Raw genomic sequence first — 22904 nt, 5'->3', positions numbered from 1 at the left:
GAGGGATTTGTGGGATGGAGACAGATTTTTAATTCAGAAATGTGCAAGATGTCTCTTACTCATAATGGGTACATTTAGAAAGCTTATTGTGATCTATTCACAGAACTGTGGTCTTACATTTGTTCTGGCCAGAATAGCTGTTTGAAATCATACCAAAAACTTACAAAACTATTGAATGTTATACAGGGTGAAAATAGTTTTCCTGATGAATATACTCTTAGATTAGAGAATCAAATATTTGGTGGCACATTCTCTCAAGGGTTACTGGTGAAATAGTCAGGTTTGGTTTTTTTTTTTTTTCCTGTCAAAGAATTCAGGAATTTCTTTTTATTTTAAATGCAAAGAATAGAGAGATAGCTCATTATATAACAGTGGAATTACTGAATTCTCGACAAAGGACTTGAAAAAAAAACTTGGATTTTTGAGGGCCTGTGCTATATCCTTCAGGTCACTTATAGGTACAGTGTTATAGCAGTGAAGGGCCTGCTTTTACTAAGAACAGAGATATGTCGATTGATTGCTTCCTATAAATAAGAGCAGTTAATTACTGATGGAACATGTTGGACTGTTTTTCACCTTGTCTATGGGGTTTTAATAGATTGAGGGGAAAACTGCTGCCCTTCCAGACGGTGAAAGTTGCTTGGGGTTGGGAACATGTAGAGTAATCACTGTTTCCCTGAGAAGGATAAGGCGAGAGGTGCTTGTCCGCAATGATTTTCATGGGGGTGCGTGTTGTGACCTCCCGGGATGAAGATAATGCAGTTGCTGGGGGCTGTGCTGCCCCGCCAGCTTTTAACTCACTTCTGCTCACACTTGTGGGCAGGTAGAAGTGTGCTCTTCTCAGCCAAGCTGCTCCTGCAGCTTTTGGGGAGAGCTGTGTGTCCCAGAAGTGCACCGCCACCACTCCTTCATGCACAGCTTCTGGTGACCAGCTTCTTGAGTAAGTCTCACATTATAAGGACCTGTCCTACAGTATTGTGCTTTGTCTCCTTTATTTGTTGAAAAACAGTCTGCAAAAATGGAAAGGTGGGATGACAGCTGTCAGGATTTCATTGTGTACATACTCCTGCAGAGGGAGGAAACCCAGATGTTGCAGAAGCTGTGGTTGCTGTCAGTGGAAACAGAAATTGCACCGTGACTTATGATGATTTGATGTTTTCAGTAATCTCATCTGAAGACCAAACAGCAAGGGATGACTTTTGGTATTAGACATGTCTTAAATAATAAACCAACATAAACAGAGATTCTAATTTTGGAAACCTACTCAAGGTTAGACTGTTCTTTAAATGCACTTGTCTGTGAAACTGATATTACATTGAGAAATTTCAGTTTGGACTTGTGAGAGGCTTCAGTGTTAAAAGGAAAATCTGCTTTCCTCAGACATTGCCCTGACACAGGAGGATGGGGAGAGTCAGTGCATCATGTCAGTGCTGGTTCTGCCATGTCTGCTCTGTGGGGCCTGCCTGGGTTGCCATCAATGTACAATAGTGTGCTCTGCAGCAGTTTGATGTTTAGGAGGAGCTGCCCAAAGTGAAGGCACAGCAGAGGCAGGGCTCTTCTCTTCTAAAAACTGTCCTACATTCCAACAAATCCAGGCACCTCAAAGCTATCTCTATGATGCAAAAGCCTACAAACTACTGTTTTCCCTGCCAATGGTGTAACAAAAGCTTCCAGCCATAGATGGCTACAATATAAACTGAAGGGAGGGGGCAGAAGGCGGAAAAAAGTCTAATGCCAGAAACAGGAGTTAAACACCCCCTTCCAAATCCCAGAAATAGAGGAGTAGATATTATGAAGCAGGCTTAGTTTCTAGCAGTTTGATCTTTGCTTTTGTGTGCACTTGGCTTTGTGTGCATTCATGTCCTCTTGGTAATTATCATTCTGTTGACACCTGTATTCATGATGACACCCCTATATCACATTTTCATCACAGTGTGAGATGTCACTCTTTTTGCTTTTGTTTTGTTTAGTACTATGAGTTTAGCCCAGAGTTGAAAAAAAAAAAAAAAAAAGACACTTCTTACAACACACAACGGTACATTGATAACCTTGCAGTTTAGTTACTGATCCTATCTCAATGCTTCCATCTCTCTCCTTCCTCCCACCCCTCTTTTTAAGCAGACAAGGTTTTCCCTCAACAAGCTGATGACAGAATAATTTCTCCAGGTTGATTGTTTGCCCCACATGGTCCTCTGGAGATCTTCATACAAGTGAAGAGAAGCAGATCAAAAGCCTGCAAGAAAAAAACAGGCAGAGGATTGAAAGAACCATAAAGAGCCTACTCAGGTTTCATTCTGATGATGAACAGGCTTGTAAAGTATTCTGAGACCTGTCAAATTTTCCCATCTGAAATCCAGGCCTATTTTAAAAAGAATTTTCGTAATGAGTATCTCTTTTCCTCCATCCACAGGCTCAGAGTATTTTGTGAAAAAGTTCTGCAGGGCAGAGGAGTTGAACAGTTGATCACATGCAGGAGCACGGGATAGATGGAGTACAGCTGACTCAACAGCTACAGGGGATTTGGGTAAGTGCCCACCATGTCAGCCAACTAGAACTTACTAAAATATTGGTTAATATCACAGTATTCATTACTTTTAAAAGAAAATTCTTACTTTATCACCTGTCAGACAAATGTAACCTCACGAGGAAATCTCAATGGTAGTTTGTTGGGGAAGGAGTATGCAGGGAATGGCTGATGAAAACATGAAGGTGTTAGCATCCAGCTGTGATTGACTTTTGCAACTTAGCCTTTACCTAAAGGCCAGACTTGCACTATTAATGCTAGGGGAGGAAGGTTATAAACCCTGTGCAATGTGGAGGCTATCAATGCATGTCAAACCCACTCATGTTGCTTTAAGGAGGGAAACAATCAATTGCTTGAAGGAGACAATGTTATCCAACTTGTGGTGTCAGTCAGCCTGTTCCCACAATCGTTGCATTGATGGAGGAAAATTTTGATAAGCAGGACTTCTTATCTGGCTCCACTGCCACTGAATGACAGGAGTTTGTTGATTGGAAATTACATTGTTTCCAGTCACAAAGCTGACTGGACATGGAAATTGCACCACCTTTGTTGATTTTTAAAGTAATAATAACGGCAATATATTCTTCAATGAAGATCGTGGGGATTTGAAATCGAGTTTCTGGTTAAGCCGATGAACTGATACTGTCCAAATTGACATAGTTACTGTAATTGCCTTGTGGACTGTGGGGGAAAACCTTAAGAGATGCAGAAGATAGGAATGCTGGCCCTGCTTGCATATTCTCGATCAAAGAATGGTTTTACCAGTGCACGATGCTTTGTTTTCTTTCACCTAGATCTTAAGCAGTACCCATCAGGCTTGTTTTACAGGTTGGCTCAAATATTACTTCAAACCTTTTTTCAACTCCCAAATGTCTACAACACAGACTTGAAATATGATGAAAGAAATAGCCATAAGTGAGTCTCTTCTATTTCACAATAGAATTAGTTTTTCTTTTTAAATATAGGTCTGAGAACAGAATCTCTTTGATTTCACAGTTTATGAAATCTCTGGTATTGCACACTTTATTTGACCAAGATATTAGCAGCATAATTTACTGCAAATTTGTTTAACTTTCAAGGGTTGGATAAGGTTGTACTCCACTGCAGCATTATTCTACAACCTTACTGCTTAATTGTTGTTTCTGAAAGTGAGGAAATTGAAACAATCACGATGGCATAAACTCTTGCTGCTTTTTGTCAGGGAAGTCGTATTTTACTGGTACCTTTTCAAGCTGCAAACAGATGGCTGCTGTATAATCTACTTGTTAGTGACATCAAGCATTATTTTACTGAAGATTTATATTTATATTGCTCTCTTCAAAAGCATAAAAAGAGTAATTAAGTAGAATGATACTCATTTAGATCTTTATCTGCCCATGTGATTGCAGGGCTCTGGGGTCAGGCAATAGGATTAAGAGCACCTCATCACTAGATCAGCGTGTTTGAATCCAGACCATGGTTAGAGGCGACTGAAGGCCAGTAGAATATGATAACACTTCCGGGGCCTATAGCAGATGATTTGATAGTTTCTGTAAATTTGCAAGCTGATGGAACCCCCATAATGATCAGTGGTCTGAGAAGGAAATCTGTAGAGTGAATGTGCATGTGTGGAGCATGTATTTAAGCTTGGGAACGGTCCCTTAGTTCCAGGTTTTAGGGACAGTCTTTGTACACTCCCTGTGCAGGGGACATGGCACAGCTGTTACTTTTGTGTTTCAGTCCAAGATGATCCCGGACTTGCTTTACTCTCAGTGATTGTCAAATTGCAATGTCTCCACTAAAAGCGAAAGAGAAACACGATGCAAACCAGCTGCAATAGAGCTAAATCGTGCCATTTTTTCCTCACTGTTGGATTAATTAGACAGTATCTTAAACACTGTAGTTGTGTTCATTACAGATACTTCTAGATGTACTTGCCAGTCTGTAAGTGAATGTAGCACAGCTGGTGGTTATCTGACGGCTCTTGCTTTCTAATCAGTTTGTTTATAACATTTTGTAGCTGAAGTAAGAAGTAGAAAAGCCAACGTGACTTTTTTTTTAGTTTTATGATGTGAGTCAGAAATGCAGGGACCTCAATAGAGAATTTATCAATGTTTTCAGCTAGTTTATATTCTTGGCATTTCAGTTGAATCCACTGAAATTGCACTAAAGAATTTAACTCTAAACCACAAGATTAAAGAAAAGCAGAGTGCAACAAGTCAAATGATGTAAATTTTAGTGTTTAAAAGGAGATCTTGATTTGTCAAGAACATCCACATTTGAGCTAAAAGGATCTTTTCAGGCCACTCACTGCAATAGTCTCCAAATTTTATACTGAATTTCTTTTCTTTTTTTCTCAGGTATCTTGCTGATGTCAAAGTTTTTCTGATGCAGTAGACAATATGAAGAGTGTGAAAGTGAGAGGATAATGTGTTCAAAATTGTTTAATTCAGGTCCAAGGCCTTGACCATAAATCACTTCCTTAAGACCCGTTTTTCTGGCAAATCTGCTTTCACTGGCAGAACTCTGTGCTTTGTAGCTGCACGACTGTCCTGTGGGAAACACTGGTTAGTTCATGCAGGTTGGAAGAATAGAATAGAAATGAGTCTTTTCTGTGAGGCTCAGGAGATGTCATTTTGTGCATTTCTATATGTGGAACTTAAAGCTGATTTGTGGTTTCACACTTTATTGAGGTATCTGTGAACCACGCATTTGGAAACATAATTTCAAACAGAGACTTAAATTTTTTAGCTTATCTCTCAGATACATAGTTATGTAGTTTTATTGTATGATATGATTAGCATGATTTGAAAAATGCTAGCATTTTCTTAGGTTGTTAAAATAAATGTCTGGAAGAGAGATATAAATATAGTGTTGAAGCTGCTTTTGTGGGACTGCAAAGCAAGTGTTCTGGCAATACTTAGACTAAAATTCAACTTTTCCATCACTAAGCAGAGCTATAATGAAAATAATATGGAACAGTGTAGGGGGAAGATACCACGTTTGAAGAATATTATTTCCCTAGTGGAGCTAGGAAACACTAGAATAAATCTGTTATTTAGCACAGAATAGCAGCTAAACAATCCACTCCATGACCTCAACACTCGCAAGTGAATAAATTTAAATAGACCTAGTAAGTCAAGATCTCTGGCTTGTTCAACAGATAGTTGTTTAGATTTATTTATACTTTAATAATTGTATTTTTCCAATAGTCTGTCTCCTTGGAAGAAGATATTGTGCATCCTTGTATAAATCTCTTGGAAATATTTCATAAAGGTGTAGTCTTCACTTGATCACTCGTTCTCTTCTTACACTGAAAATATGCAGTTAACTTAGTTTCATTTCAGACTAGATTAAAAAATACCTCAGTGCATCCAAGGATTGGTTGTAAAAATGAAGGCATATATGTATACTAAGGTACAAAGTTTAAAAGTTTATTAGGAATGTTTTGAAGTGTTAAAATGTAGATTTTTTTTTTTTTTTTTTTTTTAACAGCTTACTGGCAGTATGGTACACCAATTAAATTTCCCTAGTCATTAGGCAGGGGGAAAAACCATCTCAGCTGGAGTTTTGCCTATCTGAGGCTCTGAGATGAAGCTCCAGATGGACCTGTGCTAGTGCCTCTCTCTCTAAACACACCTGGTTTTATTGATTCAAGAGCTCTGCATGGCTATAAGGCTTCTATTATTTACCCAACATATACATTTATTTCTCACTACAGTAATAAGGTTTGCAAAAAATACTGAGCTGTGAATTTTGGAAGCAGATGTAGGTTTTCAGCCTTTTGGAGTTCAGCAGGGTTTAGAACTATTATTTAATCTCAATTCATAAGCACGTTATAGATTGCTTCCATATAAGTATTTTATGATCTTGAACATCAGCTGCCCATTTTAGTGTGCTGGTCAAAATTTGAAGTCTTTCAGATTAAAGTCTAATGATTTTGATGTGGCTTCCTTTTGTGGAAACTTAACTTGTCTTTCTCAGACTGTTTTGCTTTTATATTCTGTGAAAGAGATTATTGTAAAAAGACTTGAAAATAATGCAAAATTCTTTTAACTTACTCTAGAATTTTTTAAAATTTGAACCAAAGCAAAAGCTTTGTTTTGCAAAAACTGCAAAAATTTCTTCCTCAGTCTCATTTTCCTTGGACAGTATGGGCATTTGCTTGATTCACAAAGCAACTTGGCATTTGAGCCTTTAGCTATGATTTAGACTTGGTATGAGAAAGCTCCTGTTTGGTTCTGGCAGGATTTTGATTAAGGAGGTGCTCCAACCTTAGACCCATTATTTAATTACAAATCTGATATGTTATGGAGCTAATCCAGGATTCTGGTTTATAAATCTCAAGAATTGAGGGAAAAAATAGGACTAGAAAATAAGTACAGGTGATTCTGGGGCCAAATAATTGATGCTGAAGGCAAGTTGCTGCCTGACTAATGTGTGTTTTTAAAGCGTGGTCTTTCTCATTCAGTCCACAACTGCTGTGTTTTGAATAGCTCCAAGAGAGATTAGTTTACTTATTTAAAACAAAAATATTTTCACATTTTGTCTGTGTGGGAAAAACCATCTGGTTTTGTACATTCCAAGGTGCACTGATTTCTGATCTCGGTTTTGTTATTTCCTCATATACGACAAATTATTGCATTTGCTGTGAGCCCTCAAATACTGTGATTTTGGGAACATGCAGGCTGTTCACAGATTTAGCTCCATCATCAGCTTTAGTCCTCTGTCTAGAAAACTGTTGAAATTCAAGGTCCATGTGTGTGCCTCTGTGTGTATGCATTTATCATATAGGTGCGTGCCTGCATATATTTATTTTTTCTGCTTTGCAGGTTTTGCTAGATGTCAGAAATGTGATGCTACTATGGAATATAAAATCACAGAATGCTCTAAAAAAAGATATGCCTGTTTCAAAGTCTCAGAACCAAAGATTATCCACAAATATAGAGAAATTTTATAGCAGAAATGTGTCTTAAAGTTCTTTGCATTTCAGGTGCCCTGTTTCTGTAACAAACCGTTTGAAAAAAGGCAATTATCACCTTTTGATAGGCTTATCTTTAAAACAGTTGTTGTAGAGATCCAAGTCCTGTTTTATCTTCATCATAAGACCCAAGCATATAAGGTGGAAGGTGACAGTGAAAACGATCAGGATAATTAATTTCAATAGGATGTACAAGTTAAAAGAGAAAGTTCCACTGAAGAGAGACATTGACGTAGAGAGGCATTCTTCTGTTTTTGTTCACCGGGTTGCTTTTAAGTGACTGCAAATGATCCCGTGTGTGTTTAGAAGAAAAGTGGTTCTGGAGGACCTGACCGTGGCACAGTTAATGCACTTCACAACTATTCACAGCTTGGGTGCACATGCAGAAGAAAGTGTGGCAGCAAGATGAATGCAAGCCAGAAGGACGAGGAACTATTTTGTCATGAGATGACTGAGATGGACTTGTTGAACTATGTAATGATAATTTGAAAGTATTTTAATGAGCAGAAGTAGTGTTCCTATTCCATTACTTGTAGACACCTGATGTACACTGCTAGACAACCTTTAGGCAGTTACTAGATACATATGAAAACACTTATAAATGTGCCACCAGCTTATTATGTGCTCATCACATCTATAATTTTGTTTCAGAAGGTTTCATTATTGCTATTAACTGTTCTTTTTGAAAGACTCATCCAGTCAGAAGGCATAAAGATCACCATATTATTCTGCTGAACTGCCACACCCTATGAATTAAAAATAGAGAATAAGGAGTGGATTATAGGAAGTTCTTGTAAAATACAGGAAGAATATTTGAAATAATAATGTGCTCAGAAGTCACAACTGGCTCTCAAATGCATTTCAATAAAAATGTAGGGCTGAATCAGTGAATGCTGTTGACAATGGAAAATTTTTGAAGATCTTTTTAGAGAGGATGAGAAAGAAGAGAAATGGATACCAGGTATGACAGAGGAAAGAAGAGGGAATTTAAATCAAACTACAGCTTCTCAGTGGAATTAAATTCCTAAATTGACTGCAAAAGCTTGTCTTGTTTAAATCACAAACATCTTTACTTGGGAATTCTCTGCAGGTTTTCTGACATGGTGAAGTTTATCAAAGCAGGGATGAGGGCTTTGTAAAGTGATAACAATTAAAGTGAGGACTGCATGTTGCAATTCTGACCTCTCTGCTCTTCGGTGATATGCAGCACAGAACAGAAGGACCTGAGTCTCGGTTCATCAGTGAAACATGATATGGGTTTGTCGTTTAAGAGTTTAATGAATAGAAAGGGTCAGATTTCCCTTGCAGTATGTGTTGGCATATTTTTAATCCTGGAAGTCTTCCTAAGAACCAAATATATTTGCTGCTAGATCAAAGAATCACTTTTTTTTTGAAACCAGCAAGGGTTACATTCCTCAAAAAAGGCATACTGGAATTGCTTACTAAATAAAGAAAAAAAGGCAAATATCTTCCTCATGATTTTCACGCCTGGATTATAAATCATCCCATTCCTGACACTTGCATTCTATTTTACATTTTTGTACATGGATTTTTAATTTCATATTCATATGCCAGCAATAATATTATATTCCTGTTACTATTTTGGGAAGAATTTTATGCTTCTATAATTGCATTAAATGATCAGCCATATCAGTATGGTACAAACCTTTTAGTTAGGATGCCTTATGCACTTGGGGGACCGATGTTTAGAAATTTCTGTTGAGAAATAACTTGCCAGGGGCCTTTTAGGCCAGGCTGGAAAAGTAGGAATGGCTGCCTTAATTGTGTCTGGGGTGGGCAGATCAGCGATGCTGGCCTTTCAGGGTGCTTTCTAGCCCTGCAGTTCTCTTGAGAAATGAAAAATAATGCATGTTCCTAACTTATTTAACCAAAAGCAGCAGGAGTCAGCTCAACTGGTGATGTGGATCTGCATGTTGATCCATATGCAGATAATTTAATAGCCAAAAACCAAGTAGGATGTTATTGGTTATGTTAAAATCTGAATTGTTCTGAATACAGCTAGAGAAATAAAGCTATAAATACTTAATGTCTTAATTCACATTTGTTCCTTAGCAATCATCTATCCTTCCTCCAAAATGCAGCAGTATAAATTATGTTTAATAATTAAAATTTTAGAATTTGTGAAGTTCTGCTTTTCATCTAAAATAATAGTTACAGCTTTGTCAGTGGCATCTTTCATTAAATTCTTTTCAAACAGTTTTTTTTTTGGTAGCAAAAAACCACTGCAGATGTTAGAAAATAAAACTTGGGTTTAGATCTTGGTAAATTGCCCTTGATATATCCCATTGTAATGGACATCAGAAACCTGCCCATATACAAGAGAACAGTAGGAGCCACTTTATTGATGTAACTGCTGCACAAGCAGAGTTAAGGCTCCAGGACACTGGCGAAATGTCAATTTTCTGAAGGTAAAAGTGTTTATTTCAAAATAAAGTGTGAATTTTCGTAGTAAACAAACAAACAAAACACTGCCTTACTTCTCCATCTGAGAGTAATGGACAGGGTGAAGAGATCATGAGAATACAGAGGTTTCATAGCAACCCAGTTGGAAATTTTATTTTCTTTCTTTTGTTTTCACAATTCTTCATCAACATTAGCTGCAAGTGCTGTCAACCTCCCAAGGAACCTAATGGAAAAAGAGTAAAGGGACAAAGAGTGCTTTTGTTTAGAATTTAGTATCCACCTGAAACAAAAAGAAGGTTGCATTTTTGCTGTAACTCACATGTTCAGGAAGTTGTGAACTAGGTGGCAGAGCTGCTTTTGGATGTGGTAACAGCAAAAGTGATATCTGACTTCCCAAACATTCATGCTTAGCTGGAAGCTGGTGTTTCCAATTCTGCATTTTATTCCATGTACACTTGGACATGCATTTGACTTTTTAGAAGAATTTGGGTCCGTGTTGTGTTGGAGTTGATCTGTTTATTGACAAAGCACTTGGGAGTGTCCTCTAAGGGTCTTTCTTTCAGTGCAGAGCATTAGATGAGCATGGTTTGAAAATTAGTGGAAGTCTTTGCATTATTGAGGAGAAGTAGCTCAGACTGCTGGGTAGCCATGAAAGATACAGTTAAGAGTGAGGATTTGTCTCAAATGTTCTCTCCATGTGCTGTGGCCATCTCTTCTCACCAATGCATGACAGCCCCTTGCCATGCCAGGTACGGCTGCTTTTAGGTGTGCTACATCACTGAAGTTTGCACTGAAGTTTCCTTATCCACTTGGAGAAAGGTGATCTGTAGTCTTAGAGAAAGCAATTTCCTAAATCTTAGAATTGCTGAGTTCCTGTCTAGGTAAATGGAGAGCATTGCCACATTTGGGGTCTACATCAGCAGCTATGTTCTCTAGAATGACAAAATCTTATTTATATATATATATTAAATCAGTGCACTTGGATTCACGGACAAAAATCTCAATTTTTTGGGATGCTTTTGACAGACATGTATAAGAAGTTTTTTTTTTTTTTTGGTTGTAATAAATACCACAAGTATTACACCTTGCAGCTTTCCTAGCAAAAGGAATAATTACTGGGAACACTAGAAATTCACGTGTTCTAGTTGTCAGATACAATTCAAACACATGCAAGTGTCTGTACCAGCTCTTTGTGTAAGCACAATTGAATTGCATGTGTGCTGCAAAGAAAAAATGTTTGGCAAATAGATATGAACTGACTTTTATTCTGGGATCTTGACCCTGAGAATTGCTGAGCTAGCCATTTATCTCTGTGGTTTTCCACAACTTGGAACAATAGCTTTATTTTAGCCAAGATGTCTTTCTCAAGGAATTTTTACACTGGAATGTCAAAAAACTGTTGGAATTTAAATATTCAAGCAATTCTAATCTATTAATATATTTTAGTTTTGATTTTTTTTTTTTTTTTTTACATTTTCTATTTCCTTGAGTAACTTTTATTTTGAAATAAAATTTATGATTAAAAGTTGTAGAAGTTAAGAGAAATTACACATTATTCAGGAACAGAGAAATGGGCCCTGCTGTCTGTGACCTGTTTCCCACAAGCTTGTGAGCTTTATCCCCAGTTCCTTTGCTGGAGACCATCTCCTCCCGAGTGATAGAATGATTGCAGTAAGCATCTTTAGTGCACTGAACAGATGTGTGTAATAACCACTTAATGTTTTGCTAGGCTTTGCAATGGAACAGGTATGGTTGCTGCTCCTGCTGACGATTAAAGTGCTTCCAGTGACTGCTCAGTTCAATGGATACAACTGTGATGCTAACCTCCATAGCAGGTTTCCTGGTAAGTATTTAATAGACTTTTTTTTCTAATGGCTTCTTTATTGTCTTGGTGCAAGGCCGTGCTTATTTTTAAATACAGAGCTTTAAATCTGTCTAAAGCCTGGGGGTAGGAGTCCACATTAAGTGAGTGTTAACTATCTTTGTGACAATGAACTTGTCTAATGTTGCACCTTACTTTCTTCTTAATTGCACAATGAGTCAAATTCAGCCTGGTAGCAATGCACACAATCCCCCTCACATCAGTGGGGCTTGACCTGCTTTTGCCAGAGCTCTAAACTGTCCAAGACATTCACCAGAGCTCATATTGTGGTAAATGTTCCCTCTGGATTTAACACCCTCACACTTCTAACTGGGTTTTCTTTCATGTTTGGGTTTTATAATTTTCTTTCTCTGGGTAAGAGAATATAATTATATCCTTTTACTAAAATAAAGAAATGTGTGTCTATTTTAAGCAAAATTGACTTGATGGAAAAATTTAGTGCCTCACTTCACATTAAGTCCTTGGTTAGGGACAGGTGAAGCAATAGGATGTGTCTGTTTATGATGTATTGTCCCTCCTATAAGAAAATGGGAATGAAATAATTTTGGGGACATTGGATGTTCAGAACTGTTAATGCAATGACAAATAGAAATGAAATGTCAGTCTTAGTGGCAGGTATCAGGGTTTACTCAGGCAAAGGATCCTTTTAGTTTCTATTACATTGCTTATCCTTCCTGCTTCAGCTGTATCTTGGGCAGAATAATAATAATAAAAAGAAGGCTGTGAATACTGTCTCTCTCATATCTTGTTTTTCTGAGACAGCAATTGAATTGAATAGTTTAGTGGTGAACACTCAGTGTAGAATTACACTGTAATACCTTTCCTGTTGTTGCTTTCTGAATGATAAAAGTTTTGATTTTTTTTTTTTTCCAGGAAGGATCAGTTCTTTTATTGAATTTAAGTCGTCAGAAAGTCTGTTTATTGATTCTTGTGTTACTGTCACACTGCTAGGTGCTTTGTTGACATAAAGACCAACAGTGGGTTTGACTCTTTTTTACTTAATCAATATGAACGTGAAGAACAGAGAAATAAGACAAGCAAAGATGATCAAATATTTTGTCTCCATTCCTGAGAAAAATCACAGTTTAGCTGAGTATTTCACAAACTACTTATATATTCCTCTTCTTAGCACCAAATTTTACAGGCTTGCCTCCGAAGTGTGAATGAATTTTGCCCACCTGCTTCAGATCTACCTTTCGAGTTTTTATGTAATTGTGGCTTTTTTGGCCCCTGTCAGCCCTCTTGAGAGATTTGCAATAGATAGAAGGAAGTTTATATTCCTCTTTCTGTGTTTTAAAATTATTCTGCGGTCATTTTTTGCACCTGCTCTGTGCCAATGTTTATTTGCAATGTGATACCTGTGAATTCAATTCATCTCTTTTTGTGGGTATTTAGGGGCCTCTTGCAGTTCTGCCTCATAAAAATGAGTCATATCAGATTCCATGTCTGCCAAATCTCATTACTTGGGAGAAAATCTGTTTAGGTTACAAGTAAACAGACTTTTTTGAAGTAAATTCTAATCACCCCTCACTGGCCATAGGAGCTGAGAGCAGAGTCCTGCTTTTTCTTGTTTTACGTCTAAGACAGCAAAAATTCAAAGGCTGGAATTTAATCAACAGTCTTACTGTTGGTTTTGAGACCTAGGAAAGAAAAACAATTGTTTGTTAGTTGTGCATCTGAAATGGAGGTAAAAGCCAGAAACCCCTTTTGTCCCCAAATTTGACAGGTGCTATTTTCAGTATGCAGAAGGGTCTGCTAAGGGTTTGGGGCTCGTGCAGCTGAGAGGCTGTTGAGGATGGGTGAGAGAGCCTCTGCAGGGAGAAGGGGCTCACTCTTCATGTGCTGGCTTCCCCAGCACTTGGCTGAGGCTGTGGTTTTGGGGGTGCTGCATCAGGGCCCTTGGGGTTCAACTGTGAGGGGAGAGGTGAGAGAGACGTCAAAAAGGAGAACATTTTAAAACCTGTATCTCCCAGACTGAGATACTACTCGCAGTCTTGGTTATGGATTTCTTCCTGTTCCTCATTTGTTCCACACAAGGAGTCTTTCTTGCTGTTAGCTGGAGTTCCAGGCAGGGTGTGCAGATACTGAAGAAGCCATTGGGTCTTGAAGTTGTCTCCTCTTTTTCTTTAAATGTTATTAAGAAACAGAAGTTGTCTTCAACAAAGAGGAGAAATGAAGCCTTCCTAGAGGAACCATGGAGCTCATCCATTTTTCATTTGTTTGTGCTTTTATCATTCATTGCTTAGGTGACTTCTTGAATAGGAATGGTTCTGCATAAATAGGATGACAATCAGACAGAACTTTTGTTTCTGCAGTTTGCAGGTTTATTTTAGAGTGCAGATATGCAGCAGTCATCAGGAAGGAAGGAAAAATAGCCCAGTTTTTGGTAGACTGAAAATGCAGTGATTTTTTTATACTAAAAGCTAGATGTGTTCTAGAGAATATATAATTAAGTTAGATCTTGCTGTCCTTCAGAGAGCTTACCTAGGGAAAGAACTTTAGTTCTGCATTGCAGTAAAGCATAGCTTTTAGAAGGCTTTTGGGGCATAGAGCCATAGCAGTCTGTCTCCAGTTGGGAAGTGCAGTTCTGATTCAGGGGGTTCTTGTTTTAAGTACGTGTTGAGAACTTAGTAGGGACTGAGGAAATGTGGCATCTTTTTCACTTACACTATGCATTTTAATTCAATATCAAGGGAGTGATTTGATCAAAGAGGAGATTCATGCAGAGAAAATGGTTTTGATCAATACAGATCTTTTCACTCCTGTTCTGGTGGAATGACTTTTATCAATGGTGTTCTGTGGAAAACTCTTGTTATCTGAAGGTTTTTTGCTGCCCGTCCTGGGGTGAGTTGGCAATGTGTGCAGCCTAGAAGTGGTCAGTGGAGCTCCCAGCATTTGTCACCATGAGTCTGCCCATAGTTCAAGATGGTCTCTGTTACTGTAGGATCTGTGTACCCCTTGAGCTTTACTCTCTTGCTTGAGACACATTAATGAGCACTGCTGGCTGCAGAGATAGCTTGTGTGATTTGAGTCAGAAAGAAACCAAGTGGTTTGCCTGTATGGAAACTCTGTGACAGAGAGGTCATTACATTTAAGGCTTCATCAGTTGGGTACAGTAACTTCCAAATCATCGCTCCTCTTACTGAGAAAACCAGAAGCTTTTAATGCAGGAATGCAAATACTTTTTTTGTTAATTTGTTTCCTTTAACTTATATAGGAATAATATTTAACTTCTTGATTTGTCAAGAAATGAGCTAGATATTTAACATCTAAGGGGGCATTAGATCTGTTTGGGACTGGCTTAAGATTAATCTCTGAACAAAAAATGTTTTATTTCCAGAATGGATTAATTTGGCAGCAATACTTCCTCATGAAGTAGTGGGCAGAAAAGGTTCAGTTTGGAAAGATTGTTTATCCTCCTGTATCACACAAAAGTTGCCTTTGTATGGTATGGTCTCATTTCCCATAGTGTCAAATGATAATTTTGCAAGCAGTAATGGTAACTTAATTGGTGAAGTTAATATCCTGCTTGTTGAAAAGGCTTGAAGTGAGTTATAAAATTAACTGAACTGCTTTGTGTTACATCCTGCAATTTGTTACAATTTGTTTTGTGCATCAGTCCAAGGAAGCGTGAATTCACTTTACCATTTGCCTTTCTGTACTGGTCCCTCTACCTTAGTACACTCGTTAAATGGATCATAATAGTCCTCCTGTAGTGAAAACCAAGGCATGCTGCTTCCTCATCTTTGTGCATTACATTAGTGGGATTATGATTGTGTACAAACCAGGAGAATTTCATGCCAAATCACTTCAACTCCTGTCTTTCCTCTAGTACCTTTCTGCCCAAATTTACACCCAGTGAGTAACATTTATCACGGCATTAGTGCAGGACTGAGTTTGGCCTGTTATTTCCTGCACTTGATTGTTTTGGCTTGAAAGCCACCATTAAAGCTGTCTAAATTAAACTGCTTGTGCTCCTGTACCATGGGGGAAGAACTAGTTCATTAGAATGGAGATTTCATTTCCTCTCTGCTGTGACAACGCAGTGAAACAATTCATTTCAGCAGGCTTAATGGTATAGTATTGACTGAAGTTCTACAATTTTAAATAGCACTTAATCTTTAAGCAGATGTAATAAATTAGTTGTTATGTAAAGGAGTAATGTCTAACACAATGCAGTATGTATTTTTGGAAAGCACTAGGGGGAAACACCAGAACAACACCCCAGTTGTTGACCAGTTGACCCCCAGTCATCTACAGGCAAAGAAGACCTTGAAGAAGAGCAATATCAGAGCTGTAAAGCAAAACAGTCTGTTGCTTGTGCCTGTATCTGAACCTGATGCTTTCCATTCAGTACATAAAAATCTTCAGAACTTTTGAATAGAAGGTCAAATTGTCCAAAGATGGCTTTTGCTGTTCAAAAATTGATCAGTTTTAACAGCTGCTGCTTTCTAGGTCTTTTGTGTTGTCATAACACACAGAATGAAAGATTGCAAGATGCTTTGTAGTATTGATCATTGTCTTTCAAGAGCCAACTGATTTTTTAATTAAAGCTCAAGCTGATGGTTCTTAACAAAAACCCTCAAAGCCCAGGAAAAACCAGCTTTAGAGACATCATAATAAATTGCTCTGATATGCTGTTGATTGTACTTCAAAGTCTGCACAGCCTGAGATTGTGATCTCATACAAAGTGAACGCCAGATAAATCAGAAAAATATTTTCATGCCAGTTTCCATGCCAGAGTGGGCTGGGAGGCAGATCTTGGCCTCCTCAATTCCTCAAAATTGCCAGAAATTTCTGTTCCAGAGGAGGCTGCTTAATCAGACTCCAAGTATTTAACCAGTTGCTGTTTTCTACTCTGTTGCAGTGTTTCATTTTATGAATGTGCCACTAAAAGGTTTGCTGGGGGATTTTAGATTAATGTGTTTCTTGCTTGGTTACACTATGTTACTATATTAATTCTTGGTTTTTTCTTTAGTGAGGTGGTAGAGTCAAATCTGTTCTTCAGATTTGCAATTCCTACCCTTATATTCTAATATTTTGCTGCGACTGAAGTGTAAAAATTTATTTGATTGGAAGTCACAATGCTAGACTAACTGCTACAATGGTTATATGATGATTGCTTCAAATCTTTTTACAGTGTCTTCCCTTGTATTCTTCTTGCAGCTGAGCGAGACATCAATGTTTTCTGTGGAGTACAGACAATTACTATGAAGATAAATTTTTGCACCGTTCTTTTCTCTGGTTATTCTGAGACAGATCTGGCACTGAATGGGAAACATGGGGATGCCCACTGCAGGGGCTTCATCAATAACAACACCTTTCCAGCAGTGGTCATTTTCATCATCAATCTAAGTACTTTGGAATCTTGTGGAAACACCTTAGTGGTAAGACCAAATCAAAGTAGCATAGCTATTTAGGATCAAGTGAATGTTCTTCACAGCATTGTATCTTTTATAGATAATATTTACTTTGTCTTACCCAGCTAGAAACATATTGCATATATCAAAGAAAACCAGAGAAAGTTGGTAACTTATAATCTTGATTACTCCTGAGAAAATATGGTGGGACACACATTTGTCCTCTGATTAGAAAGTATAATTTTAATTTTTTTCTCAAGGCATTTCTAAAACTCTTGCTGACCATGCCTTGGATCTTGCAGAAGTGGAGATTTTCACAGTTTGTGTGTATCACATTGAGTAAGCAGTGATGACTTGTATCAAAGTACCTATGAATAACTTAAGAAAACAAGTGGAAAAATGTATTATTTTTAAGGCTTTTATTCTCTCTGGAATTCTTGTACTTGATCCCTGTCAGTTTTTATAACAAGCCCCCTGTTTTGTTGTTAATAATTTTGCTGAAACTGGGCTGAAATGTTTGATATGCTCTGTGACCTCTTTGCCTTAGACTGAGTTTTCTTTTAAAATTTCAACAAAAAACCAGTTCAGCCAATTCAAGGCTCTCTTTTCCAACTGTGGCACCTCCATGACTTGCAGTAGAAGACCATTCCAGGAAGCCACTTCTTCCTGTTCTTGTGTAGCTGGTCACCTTGTAAACTCCCTGGACTTGCTCTTGGTTATGATCATAAGAGCTTGATGTCTAAAAAACAAAACAAGAGCCCCCAGTCTGACAAGTCCAAATAATTGTAGCTCCTCATGAAGTCCCCCAACAGGCTGCACTGAATACAGACAAAGTAGTAGCTGCGAAAAATACAACCAAAAATATTCCCCCCATTCTTTCTGTTTATTCATGCTGTACCCCAAAATGAAGACAAAACAGGAGCAGGGAGCACTGCTCCCACAGTGGAGTAGTATGTTCCCCTGCATTTCTTGGCAGTGTTTCACAGCGAAGACCTTCAAGCTAATTTTCAACGAAAGTAAAGGGAAGACAACAGTTCAGGCAGAACTTGTGTAAAACCCAGATCTTTCTGTAATACAACAGACTCAACTTTTTACTTTATGGGAGTAGGGTGGCGAGGAAGTTAAGAGTTGTAGTTGACTGTACTACCTTAGCCTATAGCACTTAGGCAAAACTCAGATCCTGGAAAATTCTATTTTCAACATTTTTGCGCCATTCAGCAAATTACGAAGTATGCTATTGGCAAAATGCTCGCCTGTTTCTGTCTTTTAGGTGTGTTTTCTGTGGACAAGTTCCTGCTGTGTGTCCTGTGCTACTTACTGCAAAATGTTGCAACTCATGTGCACCTCAGGATGATTCTTCAATAATGAAATTTTTTTTTAAGAAACCGTGGGTTCTAATGCTACTGAGAACATCTGTTTTGCTAATACAGTTATACAGCAGAAATGCTACTGTAGAAGTCTAGTGCCATGTTAATTTACCTCATTGTGTATATGCCTACTGACAAAGGAATTTGTGATGCTTCTCAGCTACTTTCAGACCACCCCCTTACCCAGATGAGTAGCTACAGATGGAGTGGAGCTGGGCTGCTACCAGGAGGAAAGTGTCCCTCAGTTTTCTTGAGAGCTGCGTGTTCTTGCAGGCTCTGCACACTCTGTGAGCTGAGCAATACAGAATAGCACATGCCCATGGATGGAATTTAGGTTGCATTGTGGTTAAGCTTGTATTACTTTTCAGCTCTGTAATTTCTGGCAGTTTATAGTTTAAAATTAAGATTTAGAAATGAATAATATAAACAAAACACAGACTCAAAGTTCAGCTATTCGGCTTGTGTCTGCTTATAAAGTACCTTGTTTTTGATGGGTCCAAACCAAAGCTCAACAGTGAGAGAATATTGCTTCTGTGAATGAAATTGATTGTGTATTTACCTTTTTCTTGCATATGGAAGCTCATTGTAAGATAATACTTTTTAACTGTAATAGAAAAGTTCCTTTAGTTTTTCCCAATAAGTCACATGAATTCATTGGGAATGTAGAAAAAAAAAATTATCTACCAAAAGATATGCTTCCAAGATCCATAATTTTTTTCAAATGTTGCTCAAGTCTGTTCTAAGAACAGGGATACAGCTTGTGAATTGTATATGCATGATTCCAGGGAGGTGCAAATAGAACACAGGGAAGCTGTTATTAAACGAAATTAATTTTTGAAGGTTTTAGTGACGATATTTCAGGATAAATTATGGGCTAAACCATCAGTGTCCTTAAGATCTTTTGTTCCACAGTTAACTTCCAGCTAATATTAATTTTCTGTCTTCCTCAATAGGTATCCTCAGCTCGAGGTATCAATGCTTATGGAAATACCTCAGTGGTACAGATAGGTAATGTTTCAGGCTACATTGACACACCAGACCCACCAACGATTATCAGCTATTTGCCTGGGCTTCTGTACAAATTTAGCTGTAGCTACCCACTGGAGTACTTGGTTAACAATACCCAGCTCGCTTCGTAAGTGTGATTTTTCACTTCTGTGTGTTTCCTCCCCATGTTTGTGTAAGCATGTATATGTGCATACCATAACAGCATTGACCATGTAGCAATTTTTAGCTGTGTAAGAGTAAGGGGAAAGGAAAAAAACACCAAAAGAAGAGGGGTTGCAATGAAAAAGAAAATTCTGTAGCATCATTATATGAGATAACATAGTTTATGAAGAGCTGCTATTATGAAGAGACCCTTAGATAATGTAAAACTTCCTTTAAAATTCAGATGTTCTTCTGAAAAATTATAGCAGCAAAAAAAGGAGATAATTCTTCAAGAAATAGTTCATAAGCTTGTAAATATAGAATGCAAGAGAAAATATTTCTGTGAGTAAACCTTGTACATCATGTAAGGTGGGTTCCTTTTTGTCACTTTGCCTCTCTGCTAATTATTTTTCTGATTCGTGTTTCCATTATTTTCTGCATAGTTAAGACTGTCAGTATTTCCACTATAAATTCCTGTTTCTGAAGTTTATAACCCAAATGCATAAATTAACTCCTTGCGATATGACTCATTGAGTTTTTTAATAATGAAACCCAGCGCAGTATGCAAAACCAAAAATAAGGTATCTTTCTTCATGATGGTTTTTGGTTTCTGGTTTTGTTGTAGGTCATCAGCTGCTATTTCTGTAAGAGAGAACAATGGTACATTTATTAGCACTTTGAATTTGTTGCTTTACAATGTGAGTATAAAACACAGTATGACCTGGACTAAATTAATCTCTGCACTATGTGGGTACAAACTGGTTTAGCAGACCAAAGTATAGATTCCTCTGCATAATTTGCTATTTCCTTCCTGCTCCTCCCATGAACCAAGCCCTTCTTCGAGGCGTCTTTCATCTCTGAATCCCTTTTCCCTTTCTATTTGCATGTACCTGCTGTCTTGTATTTATATGGCTGGTCTTTGAGGACAGATACATTCTTTTTGGCCCGTATTTATACAGTTCCTCAATTTACTGCTCTGGCTTTCAGTTTGTAGTGCCATGTGACTAATCAATTGTAACAATAGCAATCATACTCCAGAGTGCATACTTTTGTTTGCATTTATTGTGTTTCTGAGTGTGTATAGGTGCTTTGTGCCTAAACAGAGAGTACTCTGTAGTATTCTGTAAAATTATTCCAGGCCTATTCCCTTAGCAATAAACTGTAGCCCTTTGGCTGGGGTATTTTTATGTTCAAGCCTCATCAGAGTGTTTCAATCATCCGTGATTGTAGTGAAGGATGTATCTGTTTCAAATCTATAGCCTGATGCATATGTTGCCTTACAGTGTGGACTTTAAAGATTTTAAGGGTTAATAATTATTACAGTTTTCATCCAATGCTTCTTCCTTATGTTTTAGATAATTTAACTTGAATATGCGTTATTGTAAAAGCTTTTACCATGTAAAATGGGTTGGTGACACTAAAACATGAAAAATGCAAGGACCTCTACTTAACATTAATCCCTAAAATTGTATTTTTGTGTTGATTAAAATTTTTACTCATACATTTTAAATACCTGATTTAAATATCAATTTTTCAATCTATCAAGCATCATTTTTGTAAATTATGAATCCGATTTTTTTTGCATTATTATTCATGCCATCATGCTGCTGAGTTATAATTCATGCAACTGATTTAAAAGTCAATGCTTTATGCTTTGAACATAATGAGCTATAAATATTGCAACAGGGCATTTTTCAATGGCATGCTCTAAAAAATCATGTTTGTTTGAAAGAGCACAGCTCCAAATAACAACCTATAATCTGTTAAAATGATGATTATAGTTCTCTCATTTTTAAATAAACCTGGATCAAAAAGATGGGGTAGAATGAGGGTGGGCAAATTTCTCAGTCAAGCCAAGCATTGACTGCCAAATGTTGACTGCCCTTCAGGGCCCAATTCAGCAAAAGAGTCAGGAATAAACGCTGTTGATGCTCATAGTGAACACCTCTTTTCCTTAAGTATCCCATGCCAAAATGTGCTGTCATCCTCCCTGCTCCTGTAAGGTTGCAAACTGACCATGAACAGTGCTGGTTTTTGTTCTGATAGCAGTCATATTACTCGCCCTAGTGAGTAGCACTGTCATGAATAATACTGCCAAGGCTGGCAGATTGCAGTGGTGGATATGCCCTCCTGCTTCACTTCCTAGGGCTGGATAAATGCGTGGGGGGATTGTGCATTTCCTGCATTGTTTCCTGTGGGGAGTGCTTCTTCGGGTACCTGCTGTCTTGTGGGCTCCCTTCATCCCTGTTAGCCGTCCTGGTTTTGGGAGAGGCCTCAAGGCTCATGTCCAGCCTTCCTAGTGGTGAGGGGTTGTGTACAGATGTGTCTCTTGACTGCAAGCAGCTGTCTTTTCCAAATTTAGCTGTAGTGTTATTTCTTAACATTGACTCGTCATCTTCTCAGCTCACCTCTGTGCTCCCTCACAAAGTGTTTACATTTACTTTGTGATGCTGGTACATGTCATTGTTTGGAAAGATAAGAAGAGCTGTTCTGGTAGACTGAGAGTTTAGTAGCAAAATGGGCTTTAATAGGCTTTCACAAAGCCTAAGTGTCCCTGTGCTTTCATGCCTTTTTGCAAACGTCTGTCTAAATGAATAAAAACTACTATTAAAGAATAAAAGAGCAACTATGGAATGTAATAGTGAAGATTTTGCACTTCTTGATCATTTACAAAATGTGGCAGAGCTGTGTGTTATAGAAATGTATAACTAATTTGAAAGAAGGCAAACCTACCGGAAGGCCTCTGATACTGCACCGATTGGATATTGGGCATGCTGTTAATTTAAAAAAATCACTTGATCTCTGGTGTAAAACTTCTTGTTGCTGTCAGCTGCTGCTTGCCATGGTCTCGATTGCCACAATGAACCCGGTCGAAATCCTATTTACCAGATTTTTTTCATATGTATTAAGTGTTTTGACCTTTCACAAGAGGTCTCAACAGAGTTGCTGTGCTATCTGCATTAGCAACGTGTTTGACATAAGTGATTTTGCCAGATAGTGCATTTTGATATTCTGAATTAATATCTCTCGCACAGATCTGTTTCATGTCTTTGTTGCTAAAGTGATATTAATGGCTCAGACTTCGAACAAAAAACACCCAGTAAAACAGCTATATTGAAATAGTAGTATATGTGGAATTCCCAAATTTTACATTGAATACAACTTTCTTGAAATAGCTCTTTTGAAATACTAGAATTTAAATGGAAATGTTTGTTAGTGATAGTTGTCAAGAAGCCAG

At 37.8% G+C, this 22904-nt stretch overlaps 1 protein-coding gene across 2 annotated transcripts in view; it reads left to right on the top strand.

Annotated features, from left to right (window-relative positions):
* The window catches only part of ZPLD1 (zona pellucida like domain containing 1), a 105146-nt gene that overhangs the window by 72182 nt on the left and 10060 nt on the right, over positions 1–22904 (top strand). For both annotated transcript variants that reach the window (XM_048295800.1, XM_048295801.1), the window contains exons 2-6: positions 2411–2524; positions 11638–11751; positions 16957–17177; positions 19471–19652; positions 20292–20364. In XM_048295800.1, the coding sequence (XP_048151757.1) occupies positions 11646–11751; positions 16957–17177; positions 19471–19652; positions 20292–20364 (582 nt within the window). In that variant the 5' untranslated portion in view covers positions 2411–2524; positions 11638–11645. The remainder of the gene's footprint in view (positions 1–2410; positions 2525–11637; positions 11752–16956; positions 17178–19470; positions 19653–20291; positions 20365–22904) is intronic.

Source organism: Corvus hawaiiensis, chromosome 2 (assembly GCF_020740725.1).
Source record: "Corvus hawaiiensis isolate bCorHaw1 chromosome 2, bCorHaw1.pri.cur, whole genome shotgun sequence".
Taxonomy (NCBI): domain Eukaryota; kingdom Metazoa; phylum Chordata; class Aves; order Passeriformes; family Corvidae; genus Corvus; species Corvus hawaiiensis.
The sequence above is the reverse complement of the archived record's forward strand: the minus strand, read 5'-3'. Positions and strand labels throughout refer to the sequence as shown.